Consider the following 12,853-nt stretch of genomic DNA (forward strand, 5'->3'; position numbering starts at 1 on the left):
ATTTCCGATCTATATTTATTTTAATATATGTGGATCATGAACAACATGACAGATTCTTAATTTAAATACTTTATTATATATTTTAGTATGCTAGCATAATAAAATTGTTCTTTTTTTGTGTCCACAAGATGCATAAGTTAGAGACCACAAAAAAATGTGACTCTTAATTTTTATACAATTTTAGTGGTATTGATCATGATCAATAGTATGGATCTTTAATTTAAGTGCCTCATTATTGACTTGGACTTGATAAAAGTAGATACCCTCGCATAGTCTATAAATATATCCCTCCTCCAGATATTCCTAACCTCGTATAAATAAAATTAAGACAGATTTCTAGCAACCAAAAGACCTTACTAGCATAGTAAGCTAATACCTTTAAATAAAGTTTATTAATAAATTTACAATATATTAACATATAAGGAATTAAAATTTATCATATTTATACAATTTTAAAGAGTCGAGATCATCTCCAATTTCAGGTTGAATTGGAGAGGTCCAATCTCAGATCATAGGCCATTATGATTTAATGGACCTAGGACTTGGCTTGGCTATTTTTTGGGGGCTAGTTAGGTGGTATTATATGCTAATAGACCCTTATGTAGAACCAATTAAAATCTCGATCAAGGAGATGAGGGAGGAGAGAGTTTACATCAGGCAACACCAACGGTTACTATAGTGTCAATTTATATAGGATAAAAGAGACAATGGGTTAACTAAGTTGGAACATAAAGGGAAATAAAGAAGAGATTCATGTAGTTTTTTTTTTAACCTTACAACCTATTTGGAATAAAACAAATAGAAAGGAGAAAATGAGATAGAAATCAAGTTTCCCACATTTCATTAGGAAAATAAGGAGAGAAGTGAAGAGAAACGAGACAAATTATTGCTCTCCAAACCCATAATTTTCTCTCAAACAAGGGAAAAGACTTTGAGAGAAAAGAAACCATACATATAACAAATAATTTTTAATTCATCTTTTGCCTCAAAACCTGACAATTCAAATAAATTCTTTCATTCTCTCTTATGCATTCAAACAAGAGCAGAGAGCTATTTTGTTTTCTCAATTGTGTCCAAACAAAGCATTAGTGAGAATGATAAGAGAGAGAGAGAGAGAGAGAGAACCAATTGCAAAATTCTCATCAATGGCATTGGTGATTGCAAGGGTGGAGAAGGACAAATGACCATAGTCCGGAAGGGAGCAAAAATAAGATGGAACTAGCAAACATGGGACGAGAACAATAATGATGTGAATTAAGTGTTTTAGGAGATCCAAAAGGTCGGCAAGCTTAATATAGCAACCTTGCTCGTGAAAATGTCGAATAACAATCATATTTCAATGTAAAACACAAACACCATCACCCCAGCAAGCTACTTCAGAATGAATGACTTGATGCTTCCAGCAAGCTTCAACCTAACATGACATTTTTAACTGAAGTACAAGAAAACCATTGCAGCATGAAAGTTATATGAAACCACAAGTCAGTCATCGCAGAAGACATCGTATTTTAAACTCCGCAAGGACAACCAATCACTTAGCCGAAAGGATTAGATTACGAATCAAAGTTAAAAAAGACATTAGTTTTTCAAAGGCAGTGATCCATTTGACAGCAAGATTAGTGGAGGAAGACTCATTATCCAGATAACCTAAAGAGAGCATCCTTTTAGAACCAAATCTTATTCCAAACAACTCATTTCACCAAGAACCTGCATGGGAAAACAGGAGCATCCTCATTTGTTTTCAGTTTACCTGCTCTGTGAACTCTGGTCAAATAAAACTTTCTTTTTGCTAAACCCAAAAAAAAGAAGTTACCTGAGAAATTACAAAATACAATGCCAAGAACTAACGACAAAATATTTTTCACAACCATACATCCTACTTATTTTCTCAGTATGTCAATGCATGACAACTGAGGCCTAATTTGATAAGAGAAAATTTTGTGCTATTAAGTTTTACATAATGCTCGGCTTGGTGGAGAAAGCTTATGACTCCCTTCAGAGGGCTACCAAAAGGTTTTACATAACCATATCACCAATCAAAAAAGGAAAATAGAAAATAAAACATTTATATAAAGCCTTCAAATTCCTTTAGATCTAAAGAATCAAAATAATGGCTATGAGTTGTCACTTTAACACAACGAAAGTTGCTCTATGTAAGAACCTTGGTTTAATGCAGATTAGGAGAAAATAATTCGAAATCTTACCCAATGACATTCAGTTTTCATAACAATGAACATGGTAAACATTATATACAACCAGAATCATCATGCATTAAAATAAGTAACACAGAAAATATAATGTGGGATACACTTGAAATCCTTAGGGTAGTGGATATAAAAACATACTAAAAGAATATGCATCATTCTTTGTATATCCAGCATTCTTTATGTCACAAACAAGAGGTAATAAATACAAGAAATGAGGATTAAAGTGTGCTTGCTTATAAATATAAGCATAATTATTATCATCAAGGCATATATGAAGAGAGAAGAACACATTTTCAGAGAGATCCATCACATAAAATAACCTTCTTTGGAGGTATTTACAGGTCCAGAGCATCATAAAATTTTTCATGAACACCAATTATTTTCCGCACCAGCCAAAGCACGAACAGCTCTGTAACAACAAATAAATAAATGGATAAACAAATAAATAAAATGTGAAAAAAGAAAAAGAATACCATTCTGAAAAGAACTATCAAGCACTAAAGGGTTTCTTCGTAATAGAAGGTCGCATAAAAAAGGAGTTACTAACAAAGAGACACACAAAATGCTCAACAGCAAATTACATAGCTACATGTTTCATTAGTTGCTAGACATAGGATTTGAAGATGGAAAAGAAGCACCAAAGATGCTTTCTGGCTGCAATTACCAAAGGCAATGTATTTTTCTATCAAAGCCTTCTGATACTACTCAGACAAGTGAAAGTGAAATATCCACAAGATCCAATTGAAGTTGATCCTTTTTGTTTGGTGCAGTGAAAGTGAAACAAGTAATGTTTCCATCAGAAGGTTCATAAATAGTTTAGAAGAGACAAGTAAATTTCTATTTCAAAATAACGTTTGGGCAATTTACTACTAATAAGCATAACACATCAACAGAAATATCACTGCAAAGCAATTTAATGAAGAGTTAGGAAATTATGGAAGATAGTGATCAATGAAAATAGAAAAGTCCGTTGCACATGGCAATTCGCTTGACACCTACTAACCTTCACTGCATATTAACCAAAAGTACCAATAATGCAAAACAACTTGACTATTGCACATTAAATAAGTTTGAAATGATTGGAAGTTAAATTCTTATTAAACATGGACAAAATTGATGCTTAAGTATAAATATCAAAAAGTTTATGCCCACAAACAGGCATTCACATGCACTGTTTACATGCAGCCGTGAATGCACTTAACAAGGCAACCTGTCAGTGACTGGCAACAAGTGCCCCATATCATGCCAAGAACTTCATGCTTCCGCCCAATCGCATGTGGCCATGCCAGCATGTAAGGCCACACACATAAAAGAATGTTTATAAGCAGTAATCTATAAATATTAGGCATTTTTAGTGCATTGCTTGCCGATTTAATAGAATACTGGCTAACCTTATTTGTACCAAGAACAAGTGGATCAGATCTACCTTACTCAAACCTCGTATTGGATACAAGTACAACCTCACATGATAGCAAAATCCACTTCAAGAATGAACTAAATTGTCTTAAAAATCATCTCATATAAAAACACAAAAGACTATCTTCTTAGATTCTAAGGCAGCTTTGCTAATATGCGCACAAGGGATGGAAGAAATCACTCACTGATGACTGGTGACTACCACCTTGATTGTGACCGTTGGGATATATTATATCATTGGAAATAACGGGAACTTTTGCTGATCCAGTCTGCTTTTCTTCCCTTACTTTGTTGAATATGTGGGTGAAACCATCAGCTGAGGAAGGATTATTTTCGTCCCACTCACCAAACTTGGGTACAGCCGATCCTTTTTCAGGCTGTCAATTCAGAAAACAATATCATATTTCTTTTATATGAATATGTGAGAACAATTAATGCTATTGCAAAACTGATGATTGGAAAGAAGATATAAGTTTACTGTTTCATCGCCTCGACCACCAGCCTTTAATCTGGATCTTCCTGCAGAGTTGGAAGTATGCCCGTGGCTACCTTCTGATGAACCCTTTCTTTCCCAGGAAGGAGAAGACGCTCCACCTCTGTTCACAGCTTTCACCTGATAATGGGGGTGAAGGGGAGAATGTTCAATGTTGTGGATGTGGTCTGATCCACCACTTGTTCTGCCTGCCCTCTTTTGCGGATCACCTGAAATAGGTCGATCCCCATAACGGTGATGAGGTGAGTCTGTGGTGGATTTCCGAGGTAGGGCATCATGATATAAAGGAGAGTCAGTAAGTTGACGATAATCATCTTCTCTGCTTGCGCGTCGCTCATCCTTGGGCTTCGGAGCTTCAGGATCAGATCCAATCCTAAATGGTGGGGCCTGAACTAGTGGAATATCTTTAGAAAATGCATCTGGGTTTTCTTGAGGATCATTGGGATTGATTAATTTCCCTCCAGCTTTACCCTTACGTGCATTGTCGAAATATTTAGTGTAAGGGGCATTTTCATCACTTTCCCAATTGCCAAATTTCGGAACATGGGCATGTTGCTGCAGTCAAATCAAACAGTACTTATGAGAAATAGAATATAATGGATATCTTCCTATTCTTGTGAAGAGATAATATTTGGCATCAAGACATGGGTTAAAGTTTTAATCCTGAAATGGCCTTTGGGTACTTCCCTATTGCAATTTGTACCACTCATAGTGCAGCAAACAATAACAAAGAGAACAGACAATCTAAGGGAGAACAGAAAAGCAGACTAGAGAACTTGAAAAAAATATATCCGAATTAACAATTTTCTTGAGGCATAAAATGCTGTAATTTCTTTGAGATTACCAAGCGGCCTATGTAGTTGAGCATACATCATCTATCTATCATCCACAAAAAGAGAATCCTTAATTACATTTAATAGCTTCTTATTTCTCTAAGTAAAAACTTTATGAAATTAACCCATTTGAGTAGACAAAATGCATATGAAAGGTGAAATTCAAGTATAGGTTTCTTCCACCAAGACAACATCTCTAAAATTCCTTCACCTAAGATATGTTGCTAACAGTATGCATTCTCATTTCTGATATATCTAGTATCCTCTATGGGAAGCTAGTTCTCACCATCCTTTCTTTCCCCAAAAGCTACAGAGCTGGCATCAAAAATGTGTTGGCGAACTGAGTGGTACACTAGGCCTTTGAGACGATGGGCCGAATGTTTGGCATGTTTGGTAGAGTTGAAGCAAGGGTCTCAAGTGATATGATGCAAGTTGACAGAGGTAATGGGCAAGGACTAAATTAATTGGACATTTTAGACATTGATATCACTTATCGGAATCCATTTATCTTGACCATCAGCCGAAGGACTTAAAGCCATTCATTGCTCTTATTTTGGTAGTTTAGTATGTAGACACCTTGTGTAATGCTTCTTACAGGAGTCACTTATTCGAATATGTGCTTATGCTATCTATGTTCAAAATTTCCAATTTACACTTCCAGATGTGAGTCTAAGAGGGGGAATTGCATGTCCTTAATTTTTCTAACCTTAAACAGCTTGACTTAAGTTAAAGAATTCCAGCTTAAAATCTCAGGCATATTTCTTCTAGAACATCTTTGGACCCTAGGCAAAGAATCTTCTTAAACATAAACAATTGTAAAATACTATTTCTTGTTTCTCATATTAACCTTCTCATTGCCTAAATTTTCAGATCATTCTATACTCTAAACTCTCATCTCTATATTTGATATCTTAATTGGCTAAGGAACTGGAACAGCCCTTGAAGTTGACACATTACTTGGGGACCAGACAATGCAATTTCTAATCTTCAAGCCTGGTATTCTCAGACTGCAAGAGGACGACTAGCACAATTTAACTGCTCAACTAAATTTAAGTGTTATATAATGTAGGCTCTATAGATCAATCAGAATTTTGTTGGGAAATAATTAAATCAACTAGGAGAGACAAAAATAATGCAGATTTCAGTTTCAGAAAGTTAAGAAAAGGGATCATACCATTCTTAAAAGGGTTGATATGAAGGGGAATAAATATTCAGGAAAATAGCAAGACTCGTAGTTAACTAAAACTTGCTCCATATTTTTCCCAAAACAGGAAAAAAAGGCATAATGATGAAGTTGCCACGTCAAATTGTGGCAGCTCATATTTTTCTCTACTTAAGAAAGTCCGCTCATTTCTGCATATTTTCACTGTCCGGACAAATGGTTGTCTCATTCCTTCTCCAAACATCATCAATTCTCTCATGACTATTGTATTAGAAATCCTTTCAATATCCCCTCACCATTATAATATACAACAATATATATGTTTCCTGTACCTAAAATTGCTTCATACACCCATTCAAAATTCTTAATGCCCCATGCCCCACACTCATACAAACAAGTTCATTCTATTTTAAATAGATGACAATATTGAAGCAACCAACACCTGATTTTCCAGTCATGCCATCTCAATCTGTGCAAGCATGTGTGTGCCTCAGAGAGAGAGAGAGAGAGAGAGAGAGAGAGAGAGAGAGAATTTAGGTGGATCTCACTAATCAATGTTGGTAAAGATCTTCTAATATCACGAGATTTATCTAGAACTTAATATTATTTTCCTGAGAGTGACTTGTATTAGAAGTGAGTTTGCATGATCTAAGAGTAAACAATTGGAATTTAAAGGTTCAAATCAAGCGAAGCTGTTTGTATCTTGCAAGTTTCCAACTAGAGAAAAAAATCAGCAAGTTTAACAAGTCAAAGATTCAGAGGAGATTAAGGTTTTAAAACTCGGTTTTGGTTTTGGTTTCTATTCCCTACGTAGAATGTTCATTTCTGCTGTTTTGGTGGTTTTGGTAGTTACACTCCAAGTTTTGAAGTTTTGGCCAGAAAAGTCAGATAACATTTCAAAACCGAAAAATAAGGAAAAAAAAAGGAATTAAGGCAAGTTATTTCACATCATTTTATTGTGCCTTTTTGTTACCTGGGATTGTGACTTACAAGGCTTGGGTAGATTCAGGCAGAAACAGGACTATATTGAAGCTTAATGCATTAAGTAGCTTAGAATAATGTCCTACTCCATTAAGTACGAATGCCAAACATCACTTAGTCGAGCATAAATTAACACATATACAAAAGTATATAATTAATTGCACACCTATGTAGTACCACAGGAGTGAAAAATTAGTAACCTATCTAAACAAGAAAAATCAATCTAAACATAATCTATTTTAATGACCAATGTAAGCCAAACAAAGGACCACATAAGTAAGAAAGCATTTTATTTCATTCCTTTTATTTTACCATTTTTATTATATTCTGAAAAGGTAAACATTTAAGCAAGAAAAAGATCACATCAACACATTATTTCTTTTAGGATTTTTTGCGTATATACCCTTACAAGTATAGCTTATTTATATTTGCCCTCAATCAAAACTTATCCATTTTGGCCAAAGTGGATCAGTTTTAGCCAAGATTCTAAATACTGATGTCAAACCTCGTATCTTTCTTCATCGGAATCATACGATATATGGCATCGATGTGCATAACGCAACAGACAACATAACAAAAAAAAAAAAAAAATTACTAGTACTATCAGTACGGTTGGTAAAATACCATTGCTATGCACTGTATGGATTGGTATGGCTGGTACATAACGGTATAGAAGGTTTCAGTGGACCAGTGCTGGTTTTTCATATGAATGGTACAATGCTGACGATACTATGCCGAACCTACCAGTTTTCTAATCCATGGTTTCAACTAGAACTGAAAACCTTATAAGAGATTATTGGAAGAAAAAATAAATATGCAAGGGAAAAAAACATACTGAGTTTTGAAAGATGTGAGTCAGGGTTTTGAGAGAGAAGAGAGAGCTAGGCATGGGTTAAGATAGCTTAAAAGGAAACTCTAATGGTCATAGGGCTGCAAAAATAAAGAGTACACATAGTGGGGACAGGGGGATGTAAGAATTTACATTCATCACAAACACTTTGAAGGGCCAAGTAATGTGGATAAGGATAAAATGGTGACCTCTCCCACCTCAGAACAAAAAAAACTTGGACACCTTATTGTCAACAGTATCTCACCATCAAATTTTAGATTTGCCTTTCAACTTTACTTTCTTTTAAAATCTTCTTAGCTACTAGGTTTATATAATTTACCATTTCTTTTTATTATAGAGAACAATATGGTTATAGGGTGAATAGCATTAAAAAATTCAAGCCAGGGGTTCAATTGGAGTAGTAATCGGGCTTCCCTTTTGTCTGAGATCAATAAACGTTTGGTTAAAATATCTAGGAAAGATTGTGGCAATACTAAGCCAACTATGATCATGTCCCAATGCATTATGACACAATAGAAAGCAATGGGGGTCCATCTCATTTCAGCTTTTAAAAGACAATGACTCAATTTTGATAATCTAGTCCAAGAGTGATGGTAGCCTTTTGTTATGAGAGGTGATGTTACTGAGGTTGTTGCATGACTGGCTCATGCATGACAAGCTTTCACTCAAAACAGTGTTCTCAAAAAAAGGTTGCAATATGCAGGCAGTCAAAGGCCACGTATGCAGTACACTGGCTGCATATGCAGGAGCACATGTGGTTAGTATTTTTTTGACTGTAAAATAAAATAAAATACATTAAGTACAACAAAAGCAACAAAATGATAGTAATGTTTTTTTTGGAAAAACAATATCAATATTAGTAACAAAAACAACTAATAATTAGTGGTTATTATTTAGTATTTAATTCTAATAACAATAGTTACTGCTGCCGCTAAGTTCCAAACTGAGGTTGGAGCGTAGTTGGCTGACCTTGAGGTCAGTGGGAACCGAGCTAAACCGGCTGGCCGACATTTGGAGAGGCTGGTCTCCTCCAGATTGGCCTGCAAAATGTTTGCTTGTTGGAGAGTTTCCGGCGGAAGACCTTCCGATGCCTAAGTCAGAATAGAGAGACAACAATATGGAAGAGAGAGATTTCAACAGGCTGTAATTCTCTGTGAATAATATTGCATGATATCGCATTACGCACCCGAGGTCCCCCGAATCACCCCTTTATATAGAGGAGTCAATTTTGTTATTACCTAGGTTGGCATGATGTGCACCAATCCCCAGGCAGCGGCTAGTAGTATGGCTTCGGTGTGGGCGACATACAGTACTGATCGTACATCGAATGCAGAGCTGCCATTACAGCCAGTTGTTATCACAACAGCCGGTTGCAAGGACTATCAGTCCTTGTCGGCACGTGTCGATTGGCTCTTTGGTCAGAGGTAAAGTTATTCATCTCGGTCGGTTGGCTCCTCGATTGGGGCCGAAGTTGCCTACCTCGATTTGTACCAAGGTAGTCGAGGTTGATCTGGTCCGAGATAGAGGTGTCCAATATTTCTCCTATCAATTACAATATAATTGAAACCTATATTCAGCCTAAGTATCAGTTTGAACATGCTCCATCTCCACATGCCCATATACAAGTGGGCATATACTTGGCCCACGCAATGCCAAGTGGGCCACATATGCAGTTGTATAAAGTTACTTGAGCGACATATATAGATGCACATTGCTAAGCGGACTAACTTTCATCCCATAACCGATATGATCACATAATAACCGCATATACACAATGCAGCGCAATCAAGGGACTAGATCTGCATATGTAGGCATCATGCACTGCATTTCAAACACTATTCAGAAAAGAAAATTCTTAAGCCCAATTAAACCCCTTAATGCAGAAGTTTAACAAGTTTAACCTGAATAAAAAGATCCCACATAACGGTAACCATAGCAAAGTGACTTTGATAGATGGATCTGATATGACATGAACAGAATCATCAATCTCCTAACTTCTGAAAAAGTTGTCACTAAAGATCTAAGACGATATCGCAGAAATGGAAGGAAATCACACTAAAACCAATGCTTTGGTAAAGAGATGTAGAAAGTTGTATTAATTAACACGATATTAAACTTATGTAGAACACTGAAGGGACAGAAGAATGACATAGAGATTTTTTGAAAAAATGACAGCAATGACAAAGAACCATAGTTTTAAAAATTGTCCATCGAAACCTCTATAGCAGTTCCAGACCAAAAATGATATGCTGCATCACAATGGCACTATATGGTGCTTGGATATGAAGCCAATTTATTGGGCAAAAACCAGCTATAGTGGCTGCTACAATGCAAGTTCCCAAAGTAGGTGATGCATTCCATAGCAGGTTGGATTGGTTTCCAATTGGCCTGGTCAAACATGGTTAAGGCATGGATCAGTCTAGTTATTTTGTGCCCAAATTGAATGGAGCATGAGAGAGAAGAGGAGAGAGAGAGAAGTGAATTATATTATATTATTGTGGACATCATCCTTCTATTATTGATGCCGTATGCTTTTAGACACCTTTATTTTATGGTTGATGTTATGTGATTGTGGACAATTATATCTTATGAATGATGTTATTACATTTCGTGGATGATGATATTTCTCATTAAACTATGGACCTTTACTTTTATGGATGTTGACATGATATCATGATGTTAGGCGGATGATGTTATATAGTTTTTTTGATTTTATCATTTTGCTGCACAATGTTAATTTAAAGTATTAATTTTTACTGCCTAAAAAGAAAAAATATTGATGTATTTTAGTAGCCTACTTTGGATGCATAACACCTGCTATAGCAGCTACTATCTGCTATGAATTCCTCCAGCCACTAAGCCCACTATCTGCTTTTTAATACATTGTAAAGAAAATATTTGGATATATAAATAGACAGATCAAATATAAAGGTTATTCCTTGATATGATAATTGATAAAAGGAGTTATAGCAAAGAAAGAATATGTGGTGTTGAATATACGGAAAAAGCTAATGATTTAGTAAACTGAGAGGTAATTTGGTTGGAAGTAAGAAACAAAGATGTATACCAAGGATACATCAAAATTGTAGAGAAAATGATAAGCAATGATAGCAGTTTGGAAGTGAATCTTAATTTAAGTTGGGCTTCTACTAAATGTTTGCACACTACAGTTCCTTACACTAGTCTTACATGACCTCAATATTCAGAAGGTTGTAACATAGAGAATGATCTTTGCAAATAAAACTGCATCAATTGATAAGACAAGGAAACAGTTAAATGAATTGGTGAGGTGATGTGACATTTATTGGCACATCTTCATCTTAAGAACATCCTAACTTCATTTATCCTAAATAAACTTCACATGAACCGTAAAGAAGAGAATTAGTGATATTAAGATCTAATAATACATTATAAATCCGTCCATGCTACAGGAGGAGTTAAATGATCTAATATAAGATAGGATTTAGATGAAACATCCGCAAACTCAAAGACGTGACTTCAGCTTAGATTCAATCCATGTGAAGCTTTCAGAACATAAAGAAAAGAATTCGAATCCTATGAATGAAACTTATCGAAGACAACACTAAGAGAACTTTAAAAAGGATCCTAATTGATAGTTTTTTGTTGCATACTGTTGCTTCATGCCCCAGAAATAAAACCCACCAACCCCCCCCCCCCCCCCCCCCCCCACACACACACACACACACACACTCCCACCCCCAAAAAGAAAAGAGAATAGAAGGTGAAACTAAACACAGAATAGTACAAGGGAATTTAATATTTTATTAGAACTAAGTCAAATGCACAAATTTCATATTCATGCAAAGCAATATCGCTCAAAATATCAACTATCAACTATAGGAGCATTCATTTGATATTTCTGTACACCTTGCACTTTGAAGAAATACTAAACATAACTAACACAGAAAGTCAGGATAGACCTAAGCCCAGATGCTTGAGGATTCCTCAAAGACTATGATTCTGAGTGATGAAAGCAAAGAAGAGAAGAAAGTAAACAACATAAAAGAAAGTAGATGAGACTATGCTAGCACACTCCTTGAACTTTCTGATTTACCACAACATGTTTCTTATAAAATGTAAAGTGTTTCTCTCTTGAGAGAGTGGGGGAAATTGTAACATGAATAACATCTACACATCCACATGTCTGAATATGATAGTAAGGGAGGAAACGATATCGATGCATGGGACAACAACTCAAAAGAATCTTGATTGTCCTCTCTTCAAGAAAGCGTTTCAAACCAAACAGGAGTTTGCAACATCAAGATAAAAAGGAGAACAGGATATCACCAAATGTTAAACCTCCAAATTCCTCATGTCCCATAATCCAAAACCAAAATTTGTATTCAAGAAATCATTAAATGTGGGTTAAAGAGAAAACAACACAAAGTGAAAGAGATTGTCAAAAGAGGCGGAAACACATGATCAAATTCATGTCTCCATCTTCCAAAAACGAAATCCAAAATGATTACATAGAAAGACTATTACCACTTATCAGCACATCACCCTGAGATCAACCCAAACAAAACTCTTCAATTTTTAGCCCTTATCCTCATCCCAACATACGAAAGCCAAAACCAGATCCAAGCACTGACTGAAATATAACTAGGTGCACAGGAACCCACTTGCCATAACAATTATCTCGCCATCCAAAAATACCATCTTCACCAAATTAACGCCCAAACCAACCCAAAGCACACCAACACTTATTCCTGCAGCTGTTTCAATCCCAATAAGGAAAGAAGCACAAATATCATAGGTATCCAATTCAACTAGGAAAACATTCATTCCATAAAAAAACAAAAACTGAAATCTCCATAAACTCCTCTAAAGAAAATCACTATAAACAAATGAAAAAAAGGAGAAAAGAAAAAAAAATGTCAGACCCATTCA

At 35.5% G+C, this 12,853-nt stretch overlaps 1 protein-coding gene across 2 annotated transcripts in view; it reads right to left on the minus strand.

Annotated features, from left to right (window-relative positions):
- Positions 1–2,342: 2,342 nt before the first annotated feature.
- LOC103716136 (RPM1-interacting protein 4) overlaps positions 2,343–12,853 on the minus strand; it is an 11,240-nt gene continuing 729 nt past the window's right edge. The window contains exons 2-6 of one of the 2 annotated variants that reach the window (XM_088708691.2): positions 9,181–9,484; positions 8,912–9,033; positions 4,102–4,671; positions 3,809–4,000; positions 2,343–2,616 (exon numbers count right to left, since the gene is read on the minus strand). In XM_088708691.2, coding sequence (XP_088564817.1) covers positions 2,584–2,616; positions 3,809–4,000; positions 4,102–4,671; positions 8,912–8,953 — 837 coding nt within the window. In that variant the 5' untranslated portion in view covers positions 8,954–9,033; positions 9,181–9,484 and the 3' untranslated portion in view covers positions 2,343–2,583. The remainder of the gene's footprint in view (positions 2,617–3,808; positions 4,001–4,101; positions 4,672–8,911; positions 9,034–9,180; positions 9,485–12,853) is intronic. The other variant, XM_008804014.5, reaches the window with a different exon arrangement.

This window comes from Phoenix dactylifera, chromosome 12 (genome assembly GCF_051530095.1).
Source record: "Phoenix dactylifera cultivar Ajwa chromosome 12, Ajwa_hap1_PhDact_Kaust_v1.1, whole genome shotgun sequence".
Lineage (NCBI taxonomy): Eukaryota > Viridiplantae > Streptophyta > Magnoliopsida > Arecales > Arecaceae > Phoenix > Phoenix dactylifera.